This window comes from Diabrotica undecimpunctata, chromosome 3 (assembly GCF_040954645.1).
Source record: "Diabrotica undecimpunctata isolate CICGRU chromosome 3, icDiaUnde3, whole genome shotgun sequence".
Classification (NCBI taxonomy): Eukaryota; Metazoa; Arthropoda; class Insecta; order Coleoptera; family Chrysomelidae; genus Diabrotica; species Diabrotica undecimpunctata.
Genome location: NC_092805.1, coordinates 165,022,430 through 165,045,636, shown reverse-complemented (window position 1 = coordinate 165,045,636; position 23,207 = coordinate 165,022,430). Strand labels below are relative to the sequence as shown.

The 23,207-nt window shown below is 34.1% G+C and overlaps 1 protein-coding gene across 3 annotated transcripts in view; it reads right to left on the bottom strand.

Annotated features, from left to right (window-relative positions):
- The window catches only part of LOC140437742 (fatty acid synthase-like), an 85,603-nt gene extending 81,114 nt beyond the window's left edge, over positions 1-4,489 (bottom strand). The window contains exons 1-3 of one of the 3 annotated variants that reach the window (XM_072527436.1): positions 4,362-4,489; positions 1,874-2,008; positions 131-301 (exon numbers count right to left, since the gene is read on the bottom strand). In XM_072527436.1, coding sequence (XP_072383537.1) covers positions 131-301; positions 1,874-2,000 — 298 coding nt within the window. In that variant the 5' untranslated portion in view covers positions 2,001-2,008; positions 4,362-4,489. Of the gene's footprint in view, positions 1-130; positions 302-1,873; positions 2,009-4,357 lie in introns of all 3 variants that reach the window. The other 2 variants (XM_072527437.1, XM_072527438.1) reach the window with 2 other exon arrangements.
- Positions 4,490-23,207: the final 18,718 nt, after the last annotated feature.

Sequence of the window (23,207 nt, the reverse complement as noted above, 5' to 3'; positions counted from 1 at the left end):
TATTAACATAAGTCCATAAGAAAACAAAAAGAACTTTAGGTGTGCAATGATGAGACCACTTCGGACAACTATGTTATTCAAGAATTGAACATTTTTAGATATTAACAAAAATGTAAAATTTAAGTCTTACCAAAAAATCCGCAATCATATTTATTAATGGTAAGAAGTGAACCAGAGCGCTCAGGAACTTCAGGATGCTTATAATTCCATCTTCTATTTGGCGATACCATGCTAATTTTGTTGAACAAATTATCTTGAAAATGATAGACATCGGTAGAATCTGGATATGTCCCCGATAAACCTAAAATTTAAAATTCTATGAAATAAAATATTTGCCTACATTAAAAATATGAATAATACCTATAGTAGTAGAGTAGATTAAAATACACCTAAAGATTGCATTAATTTTTGGCGATGTGTTAACTTTTTAAAAGAGGCCCTATTATATTTCTTTAGCGGCGAACCATATTTTTTTGTTAATACGGCTCTGATATTTCTTATATATTGCCTATTATATATATATATATATATATATATATATATATACCTATATATATATATACCTATATATATATATATATATATATATATATATATATATATATATATATATATATATATATATATATATATATATATATATATATATATATAATAGGCAAGTCTTCTACAGCTGGCGCCATTTCTGTTACCCTAATTCCAGCATTTTCTATTAAAGCCATCTTCAGTTTTTAAATATGGCGGTCATTGCATGTTCATATATTTCTTTATCGACAAATATAATTTAGCTCTATAATATATTTACTTTATCAAAAAGAATTTATTTTTCGCTAAATGTTTTTGTTTTTATTATCTTATAAGTCAGACCCTTTTGTATCTACTATTTACACAATATATGAGGTGCCCTTTTTATACGCACTTGCATTTTTTGTTGTTCTATTTTATGACCTCTCACTTAAAGGGGCTTTTAAAAGTTCATCATAAAACTTTTTATTGTTTTTTTTTTTAATTTACAAACTAGGGAAATATAAAAAAATCTCCCATCGCTTAAAAATCTCTGGAAAAGCTGGTTCTTTGCCCGCAATAATCAGAATATTATCTTGTCCTGAATAGGACAATTATATCTTGATGATCTCTACGAATCTTCTCGTCTTCCTTTAAGATAAACTTATCACATTCTACCGCTGCCTGTTAAAGTATCCAGAATAATCAATGACAGTTGATTAGATTAGCTCTAGACCAAATTATCTTCAGCGATAATGCCTATTTTTGGATGATTGAGTAGGTCATAAAATAGAATTGTTAAATTTGGGACGATACAAATCCAGATGAGATCCAAGAGCGTCCAAAGCATCCCGAAATAGTCACTGTGGAGTTTGGACTGGCGGCGTCCTCGGTCCATATTTACTTAAATCGACGTCGGTCAGGCCATCATCATCAACAGCGAGCACTATAGATAGATTATTACCAACTTATTTTGGTCTAAATTGGATGATATTGACACCAACGACATGTGGTTTAATCAGGACACACAGCTCATGTCGAATTGAAAGGTGGTGTACACGAGCGGTATTAGGTCATGCTCATCTCACACGGAAGTGGTTTGACTCTTTCTTGTAGATTTTCTAAATTTGCAGGTCTATGCGAATAACCCAAAAATTACAAACGGAAATAAAGATAAAGTGTAGGACTCCTCTTAAAAAACTGGCGAGTAACAAATAGACAAGAAATAATTAAAATCTGGAATAAAGAAGAAGAAATAACAGATGTGAAAAAAATGAAATGTCGTTGGGCTGGGTATATTGCAAGACAATCTGAAGTAGATGAAAATGGGTTGAAACAGAAGAAGACTTAGAAGACATATAATACATACCTGAAATAACAATTTCTTCCCCAGGAAGAACGGTTGACAATAAGTTTCCTTGAATATAATTGTAGTCTACATTGTCATTGGTATCTTCATTGTCCATATTAAGATTTTCTTTATTCTCCACAACCATGATGGATTCTAAAATAGACATGTTATTTATAAATGTATCCATAACTGTTTTTGATTTTATTTTTATTAAGTTTGTTTCGAAAAATGTGATGAAAGTTTTTGGACCTTAATAAGGAATTATTTGTCATATTTAAATAGGTATTTATTGTAACAAAATTTTTAACAGAAAAGTTTCATAAGAAAAAGTATAACTTTGATATATCACTCTGTTTTTGAGCATCCTGTATAATTTACATTATTTTTAGATTATAGTATTACAGTCCAATATACTTTTGCAAAGAAAAAACTTTGGATATTTTTCTTTTCAAAAACGAAAAAAAGTCGTTTTCGGTACAGAGACCGAGCCCTATAGGATTGGCCATCCTAAACCTGGATAAAAAAGAAGGGGTTTTATTGTGGGTAACGTAAAACTTAACCCAAGGGAAAGTTTTGTCTTTGAATATAAGTTGGATGAAAAATTCCAACTTCAAATGCGTCTAAAATGCAACCGACTCTCAGGTGTTTTAAAGGACTTAACAGCGAGCTTTGTAACGTGGGCCTACAGATCTCTAAAGCAAGTAAAAAAAGTAGAAAAAAATTGAAGTAAATAAAAAAAGAGCGCCACCTTATCTGTTATTTGAGGAACAAGGAATACTCGGAATCCTATATGTTAGAGGATTCATACACAAATAAAAAATATAAAAACAATAGAACAAATAGGTTAAATCTTTTTCTAAAATGTTCAAAGGAAAAAGAAGCAATCACGTTTACTTTATGTGGTCTTTATTAAAAATTATTAGCATTCTTTTGCTGCCAAAAAAAGAAGGTACGTTTAGTAGACGCAAAAACAACTCAGTTGTTGTTACCAACAGGTCCTCGAAGACATTTTGTCTCAGGACCAATTAACCGATGTAGAGCCATACGTTGCCATGTTACCAATTCCAACGGTAACTTAAACATCTTAATTTTAAATAACATATATAATGTAACATATTTGTAAATTTATAACATTTAAAGGGTTTTCACCCATATATTTTAGTGGCTCATAGCATGTGCACTTTGTTACACTGATGATGTAATTTACATTCCGAAAACGTTCTGTATTTGTGATATAGCCCGTTTGGTTATTTTATTTATACCTTTTACTAAAAATTTAAAATAAATTTTTTTTTGAAAATATTTTATTTAATTTAAATAAAATTAACAAAAATTTTACGAACAAAGGGCATCATATAAAAAAATTAAATTTCATAATTTGAGAACTTTTTGGGGATTTGAAAAATAACTATGAACAATTTATTTTCTCTTTGTAAAAATTCCTGAAAGACATGAAGATTCCTAAAATTCAGATCTCACAAGGGTTTGCCAACAGTTTGTTTTAAGATGGTCTAATTTCTTTGATAGCTCAAAATACAGCATTTTATGGTCTTTAGATTAAAAACTGATATCAAAAAATGATCATGGGGAAAGGCTTTATTCAATTTGCATTGATTCCATATGTAACAACACTTAAAGTGATGTATAGAATTGGAATTTCATGTTTCTCCTTAGCAAGACTTAAATTAACAGGTGAAATTAAAAATAATCGACAAGGAAAATAAATTCCCTTAGCTGGCTGTATACCATAAATCGCAAAATTTTTATTCAAAATTTTTTTTATAAAAGGTATATTAATATAAAAACCTATCGGACTACATTACACAACATTTTCGTCACGGCTATTCCATCATCAGTGTTTTTCAAAAATAAGTATTACCACTTTAATTAAAGCAAACTTAAACGTTAAAATTTGGACTAAAGTTATAACAAAAATGCGGTTCAATATTTACTAGATTTACATGTTTAAAGCCACTAAATACATGGGTCAAAACCCTTTAATATAAAATTTATTTTAAAGTACATTTTGATAATAAAATATTAGAAGGTTTAAGTTATAAACGAAATTAACTTCACGGCTACATAGGACTCCTAAAATAATATTCTAAAAACATGTGCAGCAGGTGCATTCCGTTTTTTTACATTTTGCGTCAAAAACAAATAACATTAATTATATTGATACACTACTACTACTATTATGCTTTTAAAATGGAATGGAACTGATTTTAAACCAAAAGTTTTTGAGCTTTTTCAGGAGTGAAAAAAATATCTTATTTTGCACTTTTTAGCGTCACGGTTGACTAACTTTTTTTCATCAGAAACAACACCGTTTGATGCCACTTAATGCAAATGAAAAAATCTCTTCTTTACCGTCAAGACAGAGATTAAATAAAAGTAAAAACGCACAGCATAAAAATTAGTAATCATTGCCGATCCAAGCAATATTTTAAATAAAAAATAAAATAATAAATATTAGGTATATAATTTAAAAACACTTGGTACTTGCTTAATAACCTCTTGTGGAGCTCTTAAGAATTTTTTGACAACGTGATTAAGTTGATGTTCCACCTTATAAGCACCCTATCACACAACTAAGACTAAAAATTAAACTTTTAGAAAATTTATAGATTATTGTATATGTACACGCAGATATTAACCTCTAACAACTTTCAATTAACATATTGCATTGTTACATACATTTTAATAAGTTTCCGTACAATTGCACAATGTTGTCAGTCATTTTAAATTTCTCTTTTTCAAATTTTATCTAATATTGGCATCAGAAAGCTAACTAGAAATGAAAACATACTAAAAAGAAGAAACGCAGGCGGTTAAGCAAATTTCGTGCTTAACAAGAGTGTGGTTTCGCTATGCTTTGAAGATATGCTTGGAACTACTTCAAAGATATTGCACGGCGATCCCGCCATCTTTATTGAGTAATTATTGAAAATAGTTGAGTGCCAAATTTAAGAACTCGCCATGGCAGTTAGTGACAAGCATCACCGTACTAATCATGGTTCTCGGATGCCAAGATTCGGCAGGGGGAGAAATAACAATGATTACAGGGCTCCTCAGGTCGTTAACCAACGAAAACCCCCGCGTACTAAAAATACAAAATACAACTTTTAAAATAGCGACAATGAATGTTAGAAGCATGTATGAGCCTGGTAAACTAAAGAACATAGAACAAGAAATGATGCGACTTAAGATCGACATATTGAGAATAAGTGACACAAGATGGCTCGACTCCGGCGAACTAAATACAACCAATGGTCGACTTTTCTACTCGAGTAGTACCGACAGTCAACATCGGTATGGAGTAGCAATTAATGTCAGTAAAAAAGTTGCAAAATCAGTTGTAGGCTTTATACCAATATCAGAAAGAATTATGCTAATACAAAATGATGACAACACATGGGAAATTAAACCTTATTCAGATTTATGCGCCAACCGCCAATAAAACAGAGGAAGAAATTTTACGATTACCTTCAAAAAACCCTACCAAATACAACATCTCGAGATATAACAGTAGTCATGGGTGATTTTAACGCCAAAGTTGGAGAAGTAAGTTGTGAGTCTACTATAGGACCATATTTTCAATCTTCTAAAAAGGCTAAAATTGGGATGTGTAGACCAGATAATATTAGATTTAATCCCCTATATGTTGATTGATATCGAGAAGCTGGTCATGTTAGTGCCAATGTATGAGGATGGATTTCAACTAGAGGAATGGGAATGGTATAGCGTATTGATGGCAGGTTTGTTGGGCAGACTTATCTGAATATTCTAGCAAACATCATGTTTCCCAGTGTAGAACAGTTGTATCCAGAAAATAATTTTATCCTCCAACAAGATAATTGTCCTGTTCACACTGCCAATATAATAAACCAGTGGCTCCAGAATAACAACATCGAAACCTTACCATGACCCAGCTACAGTCCAGGTTTAAACCCAATCGACAATATGTGGGGGGTTATTATAAAACGGTTGTATCGGCGTAATTTTATACCTTAAAATGCTGAAGAGTTGTGGCATTGTATACAACAGGTTTGGGAAAAGCTCTCTTAAGAAGATAATTTCATAGTTCGTTTCACGCAGATGGACCGAAGACTACAAGGTGTTATCAATACTGATGGAGATATTACAAAATAATAATTTTATTTTTACATACCTAAATTTAGTATAGTTTTGGTGTTCCAGACCCTCGCTTTCTTTCGAGAGTTTCTTGTTCACTCCATTTTTTATTAATAGAAAAACTGTGATTCTGTTTATGTTAAAATGTTTTGCTGCCTCTGATAGTGCCCAGTTATCTTTTAATTTGGTTACAATTCTTGTTTAAATATATTGTTGAATTAAGTCGTTTGTTTAATTCCTTAATAATAATAAAAATAATAACAACAACTTTATTTTATGTAAAAACTATCATTTATATACTCTTTATAAAATGCAAGAATTCAAAATAATATTAAAATTTATACCTTATTATTACACTTTATGAATTAACATATGTAATCAATTGTTTGTTGTTTGTTTGTGTATTTTATTATTTGACTGTCATAATAAATATATATAATGTCAGACCACTCAAATCAAATCAAAAACTGGCAATCTATTTTTCTTAATCACTCTGATTCATCGTCAATGTGGGACTCTATTCTTCATACTACTATTACAACAATTTCTGATCATACAACCGAACGGCAGCTATACAGAAATCGACTAAAACCTTGGACTAACCTCTCAGCTACCCATTTAAGTCGACATAAGTGAAAGCTTTGGCGAATATATAAACTCACTGGTTCCTCTGATGATTTTCTCGCCCACCGTAATTTTTCTAATCGAGTCAAACAATCTTGTCTAAAGTTAGGAACATAATTTGAAGAATCTATCATTGCAAGTGGTAAGAGTAAAAAAGTTTATCGGTACATTCGTACATCTTTATCTTCTAAAGTCTCCATACCATTACTTCAAAAAGCTAACGGGTCTTTATGTTCTTCGAATAGCGAATCTTCGGAATGTTTATCGTTATTCTTTTCTCAGGTTTTTACAGATGAACCTAATGATCCCAATCCTCAAATAATGTGCCCACTTGTCTAAAACTCTTGACAATATATCTTTTACACCGGATAAAATTAAACATCATTTAAAGAAATTACGAAATAATTCATCACCTGGATTAGACGGACTCACTTATTTTTCCTCAAATAATGTGCAGAATCTGTAGCCATCCCTATATCTCTCATAATTAATGGTTCTCTCCCTCGTCCTGAAAATTGGCTTCGGTCACTCCTATATTCAAGAAAGGAAATAAACTTGATTGCAATAATTATCGTCCAATCAGAGTGGTTCCTATTGTCGGCAAGGTCATGGAATTCATTATTTCGGAAGCTATGTCTGAGTTTCTTCTTTAAGAAAATGTCATCACTCACCAACAACAGCATGGCTTTATCAAAGGTCGTTCAACGATCACAAACTTACTTTACTACAAAACGTCGATTACTAGCTAAATTGGATCACTATGGTATCCGCAGAAAGTTAAACATTTGGATTCAAGATTTTCTATTCGACAGATACTTCAGGGTTCGTGTTGGGGAAGACCACTCACTAGATAAGCCAGTCAAGAGTGGAGTCCCACAAGGATCAGTACTTGGACCGCTACTTTTTTGTGTCTACACTAGTGATCTTCCGCTCATTGTATCCAGTAAGGTTTTCATTTACTCTGATGACACAAAATTATATGTGAATCCAACTATTAACCAACATGTTCTTCAACAAGATCTTGACGCAATTTTGAAATGGTCCTCAGAATGGTTACTTCCGCTTAACATTGAAAAATGCGTTGTTTTACATATCGGCAAAAATAACCCATCACTGCCGTACTTTATTAATGGACGTTCCTTAAACTAGGTAACCTCCCACAACGATCTCGGACTGATAATTAATAGTGAGTTAAATTGGTCTAATCACAAAGTGTCGGTGTGTAAACGTGCAAACTCGAAACTGTTTTTGATACGTAAATGTTTTACACGTATATCTCTAACCTCTGTTACTAAACTTTACTCAATATATGTTAGACGTATTCTTGAGTTTGCCGGACCAGTGTGGTATCCAGATCCCAGTCGCGATAAAATCCTTCTTAAAAATGTTCAGCGTAAAGCCAGAAGACTGGCATACGGCCGTGTAAGACCTAACTATGAAGATATACTTCATGGCTCATCTAACGATATTCGTGCAGCGACGTCTTCGAGGTGATCTAATTATGTCCTTTCGTATTTTAAAACATAATTTTAAGAACCTAAACACTATATTCACTTTGAATCAAGACGAAAGTTAAAGAGGCCATCGATACAAATTAAAGAGGGAACAAACTACTTCGAGGACCAGGGTGAACTTCTTTAATGGAATCTTTAATATCTGGAACAATTTGGATCAAGACGCCATATCGGCAACCAGTGTTAACATCTTTAAAAATAAACTTGATTGCGCTTTATTTTATTTATGGGATGGTGTTATTTTCGGACAGCATTATCTATTTATTTATTGTCTCACAATTAAATTTTTGTAGGATATATTTTGTTTCACTCTACTTAACTTTATAATTGGTATTAGTTTTATAAGGATATTTTTTATTTTTTTGTTTTTTGGGCATAATAGGAGATCGCTTATCTGCCCTTATTTGTTATATAATAATAATATTAATAATAATAAAATACACTGCTCAAAATGATCAAATCTTACTAAGCGTCGTATCATTTTTTTCAGGAATCAGCAGTACATATACAGACAAATAATGTCGAAGTTATATGTTGACAAGTGAACGATATGACTTACTTCTAATCATATTAAAAGGTTAAGTACTGGACAAAAGATCAGCAGGAAGACGATAAAACTCATTTTAAATGGTTTGGATGATCATCCATAGAAATCTTTCAAGCAGCAGTTTCGAAAGCTACAATTGCCATTTGGATCGCCAACGTTTAATTTTTTTTATAACGAAGTAAATATTTATTAATATAGACTATTACCAAAAGGTTTAGTAGAATTGCAAACTGGCACACCGGCAGAAAAGCTATCAATAATAATGCAAATTATTGTCGTTCCTAGTCTACTAATTTTACAATTCAAATAAAGTTACCTATAAACCTTTTAATTTAAAAGTTGCATTACACCTATCAACATAATCTAATTCTTAAAAATAATTCATTCAGACACAATATACACAAACAATAGACATTCTTCTTAACGTGCCCCTTGACGTTGCCGATTAAAACAGCAATACTTTCTGTCTTTAGCTATTATAAACAGTTGGTTGACTCTATTCTCTAATCTTTTTCAACCACTAGGCTTGTTTTCTACTGATTCCTTGCATTCTTCGATTTTCTCTTTTCTTAAGTACCGTATCCCAATCGGAGGCTGGATATAATCATCACTATATTTACTCTATCTACCGCTGCTTTGAAGAGTTCTATTGAACTGCATCTAAACCAGCCTGCATCAATCTTAGCATTTCATATCGCTCTCCCCTTATTACGTGTCTCAGCTATTGTGACTGTCTAATTTTCATTGTACTTATTATTTCGTATTCTTTGCCCATTTCTCGCAATACTTCTGTGTTCAATTTACTATTGTGTCCGTGCTATTATAAGAATCCTTCCATAATACCACATTTTAAAAGACTGTAGCTTATTTATGTGTTCTTGCTTCAGTGTCCAGCCTTCAAGTCCATATTGTAGCATCGAAAACACATAACATCCCAGAGTTCTTATTCTCAGTTCTTATCTCAGATCTTTATTACAGATAATTGTTTTCATTTTTAAAAAACGCTATTTTTGCTATTTCTATCCTGGCTCTTATTTCTGTTGTTTGACCATAATTTATGAAATTCAGGTTCTCAGGTAATTGTATTTTTCAACCCTTTCAAGTCCTAGGAAGGACTAATAGGTGGGCAAATATGAATAAATTATAAAGATAGTATAAATAGTAAAAACATCGGTTTTATTTTTTCATACAAACAGTTACATTATACCCTTATACAAAATGTTTTATTAAGATTCTACCTCTTCTACAATGGTATTTTATTTAAACATAAAGTGACGTTTAACAAACGTCATGTCTACTTACTTTTTTCGTTTCGTATAAACTCGAGAAAAAGTGATAAAATTGTAAGGAAAATAGTAAAAGCAGTTTTATTTTCTCATACACACAGTTATAATATACTGATTTTCACCATATACCATCAGATATCAACTTTTATTAGTTGTATATTATGAAGTGTTTTCAAAATATGATTTTTACTCTTAAGTAATATATATTTTTATTTTTGACAGAATTATGTATAATTAGATTAAAATGTTCAACATGGTTTATTTACAATCAAAAACGATTTTTCAACATTTTCTCTACAATAAAATTAAAAACATAAGTTTGTGCATTAATTCAATACATTTTAATAATTATAAATTTAATAAAGGAATTTTAAATAAAATACTACTACTACTAAGGATTTCCACAGTTTTCACAGTCTTAGTTCACTCAACCGTTTTCTCCAATTTTCCCTGTCATTCCAGTCTCCATCTCGCAGGGTTCTTTTCTCCATAGCCTCGTCGATTTCATCTCTGAATGACCTTCGGGGTCTTCCTCTCTTTCTTCTTCCAATCGGGCTCCATTCTGTGATTTTGTTTATCCAGCGTCCTCTGTCCGCTCTTCTGACGTGGCCGTACCAGGATAGTCTCTTCTCCTCTATATAGTCGATTATGTCTGATTGCACTCCCATTCTCCGCTTAATCTCTGCGTTTTCAATTCTGTCTCTATTTGTAAGTCTACAGCTTCTCCTCAGGAACTCCATTTCTACTGCTCTTATTCTACCTCTATTTCTCTTGTTTATTGTCCAGTTTTCGGACCCATATGTCAGGATACTTCTTGTCAGGGTGTTATATATTCTCTTTTTTGCCTTTATCGTAATGTTCTTATCCCACAACACTGAGTTTAGTTGTCTTATACAGTTTCTTGTTTGTCTCAGTCTGTTGTTTATAATAAAATAAAATTTTAAATTCTACTGGGAATGTTAAAACATGTTAAAATCTAATTGAGTATACTAAATTCATACAATTTTCCATATTAATTCTTATTGTAATTGTAATATATTTTATTCGTAATTTATGATAAAATTTGGTATTATTAAATTTAAAAATTAAAAAAAATTGTAATATTAAAAAATTGGTTGCAGTGATGCAAACGAGTTCAGTTATTATCTGAGATAAATGTACTATAGCTCATAAAGATTCACTCGAAGTATTACATAGAAGAAGACGAGAAAGTAAAGGAATCAGTTCAACGACATCTAAACGAAAATTTAATTTGAGAAAATATTGGCGAAAATGTCGATAATGGCTTAAATATAATCGTAACAACAGTAAAAGAAATCTCTGTGAGAAATTTACAAGGCAGGTCAAAGCTAAAAAAGCAGGCTTGGATGACAGATGACAGATTTGATTTGATGGAATAACGGCGACTAGCGAAAAACAACGAAACACTTTATAACAGCATACAAAAAAAAAATTCGACGTAAAATACGAGAAGCAAAGGGTCAACATCTAGCCAAACAGTGTCATGACATTGAAGAACTTGAAAACAGATACGAAACAGGTATAAAAAAGTGAAAGGAGCGACTGGTATCTTCAATAAGAAACAAACTGCATTGCTACAGGATGAACATGGTAAAGTAATATTTGAAGTAGAGGACAAACTTAAAGAATGGGAAAATTACGTCAGGAACCTATTCGAAGACGATATGAGTAGTTCACCTCCCGATATTACTAACTGCGACGGACCCCTAATAACACGCTCTGAGGTTATAAAAGCCATACAATCATCAAAAGATGGCAAAGCTACTGGTCCTGATGAAATTCCATTTGAAATATACAAACTTATAAATGATAGCAATGTTTTAGATGCTATAACTTCGTTTTTCAATACCATTTATACCAGCGGACAACTACGGTTGTCTACAACCGGTACAATGGTTGGTCTAATTCACTGGTTATAGCTCTACCTAAGAAGACAACAGCAAAAACCTGGGCTGATTATAGAACCATCAGTTTGTTAAACAACTTATTGAACATTTTTCTGAAGGTAATACATGGTCGTATCTACAATAAATGCGAGGAATACCAGGATGACACACAGTTTGGTTTCCGTAACGGGTTTGGAACGAGAGAGACACTGTTTGGAGTGAACGTACTTGCTCAAAGATGTCGAGATATATCTGTAGACATATACCGTTGTTTTATTGACTTCCAAAAGACATTTGATCCTGTTAAGCACTCTCATGTTGATCGAAGCTCTAAAAGACATTGGCTTGGACGGCAGAGATGTTCGAATAATTGCAAATTTATATTGGAATCAAACAGCATCAGTTCTAGTAGGAGGTGTGGAATCCCAGGTTCTTACTATTAAAAGAGAAGTACGACAGGGATGCCTCTTGTCACCCCTGTTTTTCAACGTTTACTTCGAAAGAATTTTCAGAACAGCACTTTCTAAAAAACAAGACATAATACTTGTGAACGGTGAAGTCACCAATAATTTGCGATATGCGGACGATACAGTACTCCTAGCTTCTAGTCAAGAAGATCTGCAAACACTACTTGATAGTGTCGTTGAGAGTTGTAGGGAGGCAGGTCTGGATCTGAACATACGTAAAACCAAAATACTCGTAATAAGTAAACAACAGCACATAAAACCGTCTATATATGTAAATAATACCAAACTTGAGCAAGTTGATAAAATCGTTTACCTTGGACAGCAATTAAATTGTATTGCAGAAAGTCACGGCGAAATTAGATCTAGGGTAGAGCAGGCTAGAGCGGCTTTTAGAAGGATGTCCAAGGTGTTATGTAACAGAGACCTAAAATTGGCATTGAGGATCCGGCTACTTCGCTGCTACGTGTTCTCGGTCTTACTTTATGGTGTCGAGTCCTGGACTGTGAATAAAATCAATCTAAATCGCCTTGAGGCTTTCGAAATGTGGTGCTATAGAAGAATTTTAAAAGTTTCCTGGGTGGAGAAGATACGAAAGTCCACAATACTAGAACGTCTCAGCAAGACTACTGAGATCATAAAAAGTATCAAGCAGAGAAAGCTGGAGTATTTCGGATATGTAATGAGAGGTCCCAAATATAGGTTGCTACAAAATATCATGCAAGGAAAAATAGCAGGCAAACGCAGTCCAGGACGAAGAAGAACCTCATGGTTGAAGAACTTGCGAGGTTGGTATGGTGTTGATACAAGCATGCTATTTAGGGTGGCAGTGCATAAAATTAAGATAGCTATGATGGTTACCAACGTTCTGAAACGACATGGTACATGAAGAAGAAGATTACATAGAAATATGCAAGATTTAAACGGCAATTACAAACTATTCGGTGATGCTATATTACTACTGTCTGGTAACTTACGACAGACATTACCGGTTATTCCTCTCTTTAGATATGCGGATGAGATTAATGCATGTTTATCACAATCGTTTTTATGGCAAAATATCGAAACAGTTCGACAAGGGTACAAATATTCTTTTTTTTTGAGAGGGCTTTAGTGACTAGGTGCATATCAATACATATAGATATTTTGGGTTTGTAGTCATCTATTGGCCTTTAAGTGAAACTCTTTAAGGTTTGCTGAGCTATAGAATGCTACTATAAAATTAACAGAATATCTTAACATGACGACATTTTATTTAATTTGCTTTTCTTTTTCCTTCATTCTAAACTTATCACTATGGTTTCAATGTCCCTTCTATTTTTTATATACATTTTAGGTTAGTTTGACAAGATCGCAGCAACGAGGACAGTGCGCTATCTAGTTCTTACGTCCCGTATCTAAGAACAGCAAATGGCCGTCGTTTGAGGTGTCGGTATTGGGTATGGGGGCTACTAGAAGCGAGACGACTCCATAAGTCGCCCTGATCAACGGGTTGCGTTCCTAGTATCCCAGACGAACTCACGTGGGACCCCCTGCTTTCGTTCCATATAACTTCTGCAGAAGATTTTGCAGGTTCTATATGATCAGTCCTAATCTGAGCATGCGCCTGTGAGACGTGCCTGTAGAAGGAAATGAGTGGTAGAAGTAGACTCCTCAGCTTCAACGTATCAAACATGGTTGGTGGTCCCTTATCACACCAGCGTGGGACTGTTTGCCCTCACACGGATCACGGGTAGCGATACGCACGGCAACACAGATACTGCAGGGAGGAAGAAGCCCCACGATATGGCTATCGTGCCACCCTCACTAGAGATTGACTTACAGGTGCATTATTTCTGCTAGAATAGGATAGACTTCCTCTCGGAGGGAATCTTCGTTATCCATTTGTGTTGACACGGATTTATTGATAGGTACGGAGTCCAAGTTTTATTGGTTTACCTGGGCTTCGAATCCCGCCCGCCGCGCAGATATGTCCTGTTACCGTGACAGCGTTTTCTTAGCAAGCTGAAATAAAAGTACTGGAGATAACCAAACACAAATTAAAAACAAATGGATTTGATTTGAACTTGGAATAACCTCTCTAATCTATGTAATTTTTATGAGACTTTTATATAGCTGTTGTTTCTTTCCTTGACAGTAGATTACTGTATATAGCACTTAGATTCTCAATGTTTTAATAAAACACATTTCTAGAAACAGTCTTTTGTTATTTTTTCCCTTTTTAATATATCCACTTGATCATAGTTAGGCATGTGACGCATCGTGACAGAATGTTCAGTTGATGCACAGGCTTGCACTTTATTCACATTAATGGCACTCTTGTGCAATGTTAATCTAAGCCAAAAAATTGTTTATAAGTTTTGAAAAATTTCCTAGGCTCCCTAGTCATTCGATTTCAATTATGTAAAATGTGTTTGAAAGCTCAAGCCTTTCTTTATACGTAAAAAAGGTGTACCTTTATATAAATATAAAGGGTGTAAGGTATATCCAAGAGGTCGACAAAAATTTAAAGGAAAAACCAAAGAACGAAAATTTAATCTTGTATAATTTTTTGTAGGAATAATATGTTGTGAGTTATAGGTGAAAATATAGACGTAAAAAGCAAAAATTTTCGATTTTTTTCAGATTTTGGTAAATAAAAAATTAAGCATGGTTAGATCAATAATAACGATATGCGACTATTATTAATACAAGGTACATCGTGAAGTGAATCTAGCAAAAAAAATAGACTCCTATAAAAATTTGCTATTTGATAAGACAAATAAAGGTATTTATATCAATTAAAATTTACTTGAAATTAAATAAATCAAATATCTGGGCTATAGCATAGATACTTAATAACAATAATTAATGTTTGCATACCATTAAATAATTTTTTTTATTGCAAAACGCAGACAATAGTCAAACAAATTATCAATTCACCCATAATAATTGCAGTAGATTTCAATTCAAACAATGCGATTTAGGGATCGAAAAATGCAGATAAAGCAGAAAAGAAATGGAACACTTTATTAATGAAAATTGAATTCACAATAACATACAATACTAACCTAATTGCAGAAAAACTGTCATATAAAGACTTAATATTTCTATTTTTCTCTGGTGCGATACGCTATGCAACGTGCTGGTTAAATTGTGCGTAACGATCCTTCTACTTTTTTTCATATTATTGTATTGATATCAAGTATGTCGCACTTACTAGTTTCTTATGTCTGAACCATGAGTGTGGTTTGTGACCTGGTTCTCTTTGACTGAATTTTGTCCATTAAAATGATTTTTAAAAGATTTTAATTTTCCCTCTTGAAATATGGCCTAGATATGAAAACTTTCGCTGTTTAATGATCTTTGAAAGCTCTATTTGGGTATTAGCTCTTCTTAAGACCTCTTCATTTGTAATATGGTCGACCCATGGCAATTTAAGCAACCTTCTGAGCAACGTCGGAAACAAAGTTGTATCTATAGGGCAGTAAATACCTGTTCATTACTGTAAATTATGGGGGACATGAAAGGAGCCTCCGGGTAGATTGCGATCACATGTATAAGCAATCGGGCGTCCCTTGGAAACGAGTAATGTCGGCTAATCCTTTTACCACCGATGCACCAACACAGATGCAAACGCAACCAAAACGGTCTTTGTCAAGACCATTTTTGATGACTATTTGAATTAATATTGAAGGACTATCCGCAAATAAAGAAGATCTACTGTCTAATATGTGCAGAGAATACGTTGTCGATAATATCCTACTGGTTCAAGAAACCCATCGAGATACTGCAAGCCGCAGACCAAGGATTGAGGTATGAGACTTGCACTGGAAAGACCACACGACCAGTATGGTAGGTCTTCGTCAGACCAGATACCGACATGGTTTCCACATCTTTAACATATCAAGATGACAACGAGATCCTCACAGTGGAACTAAAGTCTTGTACGGTAACATCCATCTACACACCGCCAAACGCTGACTTTGTTTTTAAAGAACCGGATAACTTTCAATCACAGCAAATAAAATTCATACTAGGTGACTTCAACTGTCACAGTATCGCGTGCGGGTATAACGAAACAGACTTTAATGGCAAAGAACTAGAAAATTGGGCTGAAAACATGAACCTCAAACTTATTCATGATCCAAAACAACGGAAGATGGTGCAGAGGTTACAACCCAGAAAATCAATTTGTCAGCGACAGGATTGGAGACTAGGTGACAAAAATTGTTGGAAGCGCTCTTCCAAAACACACAGCACAGACCAATAACTTGCTTTTTGAACACGGCAATCAGATACGAAATTGATCCCTTCAAGAGAAGGTTCAATTTTACTAAAGCAAAATGGAAAAAAATTGCTGAAGCATTAGATCAAGAAGTTTCCCAGCTAGAAACATGCTCTGATTCATACGATAAATTTTACAAATCGTAAAACAAAAATCACGAAAATACATCCCTAGAGGTTGCCGAACCGAATATATACCGGGGCTAAATAAAGAATCTAAACCCCTACTTAAAAGATAAGAGCAGCTATATAAAGATGATCCCTTTTCGGAAGCAACAATACAGGTCGGAGAGAAAGTGCTACATGCGATATCCGCTAACAGAACGGACAGGTGGTACAAGCTGGTCACGAGTCTAGACATGAAACAAAACAGCAGACGCGCTTGGAAATTAATTCGGAATCTTGGCAACAATCCTGCCGACCCAATTTGACAAAAGTCACATCCGATCAGATAGCCCATCGTCTCCTGACAAATGGTAAGACGACATCAACGAAGAACAAAGTAAGAGTACAACGGAATATCGACGAAAAAGAGGATGTTCTAGGTACCTTCTTTTGTCTGGAGAAGATGAGAGGTGCGATCCACCAAATGAAAGATAATAAAGCGGCTGGCCTAGACGATATACGAACAGAACAAATAAAGCACTTTGGACAAAAACCCTAGAGTGGCTCGTAAAAATGATGAACTGTTGCGTCCGTACACTCCTAATCCCCAAAATTTGGAGGAAAGCTAGAGTGGTGGCCCTTTTAAAACCAGGAAAGGATCCGGCGAGAGTTTTAGACCTGTCTCTCTTTTGTGTCACCTTTTCAAGGCGTCCGAAAGAATGATATGTCACCATCTACTATCATGCACAGAGATGAGAGAGACCTGCACAGAAGAAGACCTATTCTTAGCGAATGACAGGGCCATTTATGTGGCCAACCATTGGAAACATAAAATTTAAAGCTGTTGGTGTTCCGGACACGGAAAGTAAGTATTGTAAATTATTTTCATAAAAATCTACAATCAGCAAAATTTAACAAACAGATAAAACTAATAAGAGAATAAAGATAAAAAGTTACTTTCTTTTTTTGTAGTGCATTATTTAGGCTTAGTGCATTACTGACTAGCCTACCCATTGCGCACACTGGGCAATGCTAAATTAGCAGCAAATAACTGATAGAAGGGGACTTGGCGAGAAGAAATGATATAAAGAGTATTGCAGATTTATTAAAAGTAGGAAAATACCATGGATTTTGTTCATAAACATATAGGTCAAGGTAAAATTTACAATTCATGACATGAAAATGCATAGAATTGAAATTTCCATAATAAAGACTGATAAACATAAAACTAAATTTGCTGTACTTCCTCATTTTTGTCCCAAATACCTGCAAGTATTACTCGTTAACAACTCCAATACTATGGTTTTGAATTATAAATATACAAGGTACATCAAAAAGTATCAGACTTTCGTTTAACTGTTACAAAGCGCCAATAAATAAACATCTACAGGTTAACGTAATTTCTTGATTTATAAAAAAACATGGCCACTGAAGATAAAAGCCTTCAGTGCTGATGTACTATGTGGCATATATTGATCCGTTATTAGTAAAACGTTTTCATATTTTATACAGTCACAACGGAAGAGTCCATTTGTGACCTAAAGAGGGAGAAGCCGCTAGGTATACAAAATGTCAAAACTGACCATAATTTGTTTTGAAATGTTTTTGTACAGAAAACGTAAAAAGAGATCTTACTGACGCATGCGATAGAGCATAAAAAAATATTAAAAAATATACTCCTACAAAAGCTGCTTCTGAATAGAAATTTGATCGAAAATATTATGAAATTGTAAAGAGAATAGTAAAAACAGCAAAAATATAAAGCTTCTCCCTAGTCTACAATGTATGTATGTATGTACAGCGTTAACAGGCCTTTTAGGCCCATTGCTGGATGGATAATTTCCATCGTTTTCTATTCTTAGCTAACAGCTTCCAATCTCTGATTCCCATCTCTCTGACATCTTCCATTACTGCATCTCTCCATTTCTTTCTTGGTCTTCCTCTCTTTTTTTTGCCCTCAGGTACTCTCCAAGTAATATTCTTGACTAGTCTATTACCTTGCATTCTTTCTAGATGGCCGAGCCATTCTAGTCTACGTTTTTTCACCACATTTGTTATTGTAGGGTTAGCATACAACTGATACACTTCTGCATTAGTTCGTCTTCTCCATTCTCCTTCTACTACTTTTCCATCAAATATTCTGCGAAGTATCTTTCTTTCCCATGCTTCCAATGTGTTCTGTACGGTTTTGTTCATAGTCCATGTCTCGGCAGCGTATAGCATTGTGGGTCTAATTATAGTTTTGTATACTCTTATTTTTGTATTACGAGATATATCTTTGGCCTTAATTATTTTGCTCATGGCTCCAGCACACCTGTTGCTCTTGGTCAGTCTCAGGTTGATTTCAGTTTCTTCTTTACATGTCTGATCAATAAGAGTACCTAAGTACATATATTCATCCACCTTCTCGAATTCTACAACTGATCCATTCTCCACCTCCAATTTAAAGGATCCCCTGGTGCTTATTCCTTTTTTGCTCGAGATCTCCATGTACTTCGATTTATTAATATTAACTTTCAGTCCCATTTTAGAGCTTTCCCGAATCAGTCTTTTTGTTATATTTGATAGTTCTTTTCCATTTCTTGCAATGAGAACCACATCATCAGCGTATGCTAAGCATTGGTGCTCCTTGTATAAAATAGTACCGGACCTATTTATCCCACTAATCCTTACAATTTTTTCTAGAACTATATTGAATAGCAATGTAGATAACGGGTCTCCTTGGCGAACACCTTTTTTCACTTCGAATTCTTCTGAGACTGTACCGTTGCATCTCACAGCACAAATGGTTTGTCTAATTGTCATTTTTACCAATCTTATTATTTTTTCTGGCACTTGGAATTCTTTTAGTGTTTCTATTAACTTGTTTCTGTTTATTGTATCGTAGGCAGCTTTGTAATCAATAAAAAGTACTTGTGCTGAAATGTTGTAGTCATAGCAATTGGTCAGGATTTGTTTTAGCATAAAAATTTGATCGGTTGTTGATCTTCCTTTCCGAAATCCTCCCTGGTATTCTTCTAGATTCTTCTCTATATATATTTCTAATCGTTTTTTAATTAGTATGGCGAGTACTTTATACATTACTTCTAATAAGGATATTCCTCTATAGTTTGTGCATTCAGTTCTATCTCCCTTTTTGTGTATAGGAATTATAATCGACTTATTCCATTCTTGAGGCATTTCTTCGGCATCCCATACTTCTAGTATTAGCTCACCAAGTTTGTTTATTAAGACCTCTCCTCCATATTTTATGTTCTCTGCCACAATGCCGCTCTCCCCGGGACTTTTTTGGTTTTTCATATCTTTTATTATTTCTTCAATTTCTTCTCTTGTGGGCTTTGGTATTTCTTCTATTACTATTTGAGGTCTAGGAACATAACAATTTTCTTCAGTAGTCACTTCGTCATTTAATATCTCTTCGAAATATTCTTTCCACCTTTCACATATTTGGTCTTCATCCACTATCAGGTTTCCTTGCTTATCTTTTACATTCATCGTTCTTCCCTGGTACCCAGTTTTAATGTATTTTACTTCTTTATAAAAAAATTTTATTTCATTTTTCTTGTAATTTTCTTCAATGCGCTTAATTTTATTCTCCATATGCTTTCGTTTCCGCTCCCTTAGGATTCTCTTTACTTTTTTTCGTTGTACGGCATACCTTTCTAGGTCGTCTTGTTTTTGCGAACGTAAACTTTTTAATCTCAAATCTGATCTTTTTTTTAACTCTGTTCTGCATTCGTCATTGAACCAGTGGTTTTTTCTAAATCTTTTTGCTCTTGGTATGTTCTTCGACGTAGCTTCCTTTATAGTGTTTGTCATTTTCAAGAACTTTTGTTGTATGTTACTCACAGTAGTACTATCTTGTTTAGCGTAGGTTTCTTGTATATCCTTTTGATAGTCCTGCTTTACCTCAAATTTTCGCAGTTTTTCAATATCTACAATACCACCTACTAAACCCCCTTTTTTTACTTTTTATCCTGAACTAGTAACTTTGCCCGTCGCATGCGACGCGGGATTCAATCAATTGTCGTATATCGCTATACGTTCATTATTAATGAAGATACTGTGTAGTATACTTCATTCGCTTAGCTCGGGCATATTTTGACAGATTCATTGTCGGAAACCTACAACACAACAATTCCTACTTCTCAGTATTAATAGCTCAAGTATCCCACTATTTCAGACTTCTTTCTTTCAAAAAAGAAGAATTATTCTAAATAGTGGAAGTGTATATTAAACCCATAAAATTTTGGGTAGTATATATTTAAAAAATATATTTTAGTTGTTATAATTTAACATAACTATTTATTATATGGTGCAGATAAATAAATATTGATTATCGGTAATTCACAAAGTTCTATTTTATTTCCTATTTAGTTTGTTTACTATTAATATTGGCTTTAAATACGTGTGCTTGGTTGTATAGTAATTTCCAGCCACTTTTAGTCTATCAAAAAGTAACTAACTTCGCAAAAAAATAATTACTAAATTCACTAGACAATTCGGACTGGGAATAATTTGTTTTTTCTTACTTAATTTCGTTATTTCCTCCCCTTTCATTTGCTATGTCGCATGTTAGGATTCGTTCAGTTGTTTATTTTGTATTTAGCTAGAGGCCTTCTTTAAGTCAATAAATCAAAATTTGTCTTTTAGTTAAACTATTTTTATCCATAGTGCCCTATGACATCTCGTATGTAACTATACTTTCATCAATAATGAAGACACTGTGTAGTGCTCTTTTGGTAGTCGCCTTGTTTGTTTCTTTTATCTTAATATCTTCGTGATATCGTTTCCTTTCATTTAACGTATCACACGCTCCAATCGGGCCAATAACAGAGGAGATGTGGGTTAATGAAATTTCATATCTGCTTATTACTGAATTGGTCAAAATTGATCAAAATATTACTGAATTGTTAATATTTTTTTTATAATAATACCACACATTTAAGTTCTTTAAAGTTTGAAAAATCTTAATTTTTCCTTTGAAAATTTTGATTAATGATTTTAGTAATTTTTAAAATTTGTTAAATATAAAATAGAATTTATTCATTATTTACTAATATAATAATAATTTTATTATTATTTTGTATTTATGTCTTCTCGTCTAGGCTTCCAGCGATTTCGTGGACTATTCTATAAAATTGCTTCTTCTTCTCCTTTATAAGCAATTCTGCTTGTTCATTGGCGGGTAAATACCTTTTTGGAAGGTTGTAACTCCATCTTTTGCGTGGTCGTCCGATACTTCTTCGGCTGATTGGTGACTTATCGCTTGTTATTTTGACGCGGTCGTATGCCGCGAGGTAGGAAGACCAGGACCACGATTGGTTTGTACTCTCCTCGGAGTGGACAAACGAATCGGAGGCGCGAATAGCTCTCTTCATGTTATTTTGACGCCTCCGTTCGGCTCGCGGAGATAAGAATACGGCCGAGGTCAGAAGGCCCTGTCTGTCGTAAGAGGCGACTAATGGGTAGGAATTGAGAGGTGGAGAGCCGTCGCTTGAGGTGTCGGGTTTGTAGAAACGCACACGGGCGCTTAGGCGTCACGATCACCGGTCTACACTCCTAGTATCCGAGACCAGACTCTCGTGGGACCAATCTACTCTCATTCCAAGAGAACCAGGCGAGGTTGAACGAGCTGGGCACGTACACACCTCTCTTGGCCTTGAGTCAAGCGTGGTGTTGGTGTCCCGGCACGTACCCGTCAGGAGATTTAAGAGTGGTAGAGGAGAGATCCTCGGCGGCGACCTGTCTACGTGCGAGGTGGAAATTCCTCTGCCTGCGTCACCTATTCGCCTGTGGGAGAGGATAACGGGTAGGTAAGGTAATCGCAACACAGGTACTACGGGGAAGGTGGAGCCCCACGAAACGTGCCTGGCGTACGTGGCGTGGCACCTTCGTAGGGGCAGTGGATTCGTTAACGGTCGTATAGCCGAAAGGCCAGGTAGACCAGGGTCCTGCCAGTTTTTAAAATTAGCTTAGCAATGTTATTTTGATGACACAGGTCTCCCTATTTCTGCTTATGTGGTTATTCCATTCTTTTTTTATATTTAAAGTCTATTCGTTTATACACTGTACGTTACATTTTCTTCTAATGTCTTCACTTCTCTTTCGATCGCTCAGCGTATTTCCTGTAATTCTTCTCAGTACTCTCATCTCTGCCGTTTCCAGTAGCCTTTGTATTGTGGCTGTGTCGGTTCTTATTTCTGAGGCATATGTCACTATTCGTCTTAGACTCGCTTCATAAATTCTTGACTTCATCTGTGTTAATATGTCTATTTCGCCAAATTGTTGCCTAGTAGAATCTTGTATACTTATATTATTATTTTTTGACAGTCCACATATCTGGAACAGTTCAGATTAAATCTACAAAGCATTTGCAATATTTATTTTGTGTTAGCTTTATTAACACACTCTGTTTTTTATTAAAAGGGAAGTAAGGTCTTTAGTTTTAATTTTTTGTATCAAACAAAACAACTTTATAAGAATTAATTTTTGTATTTTTTCC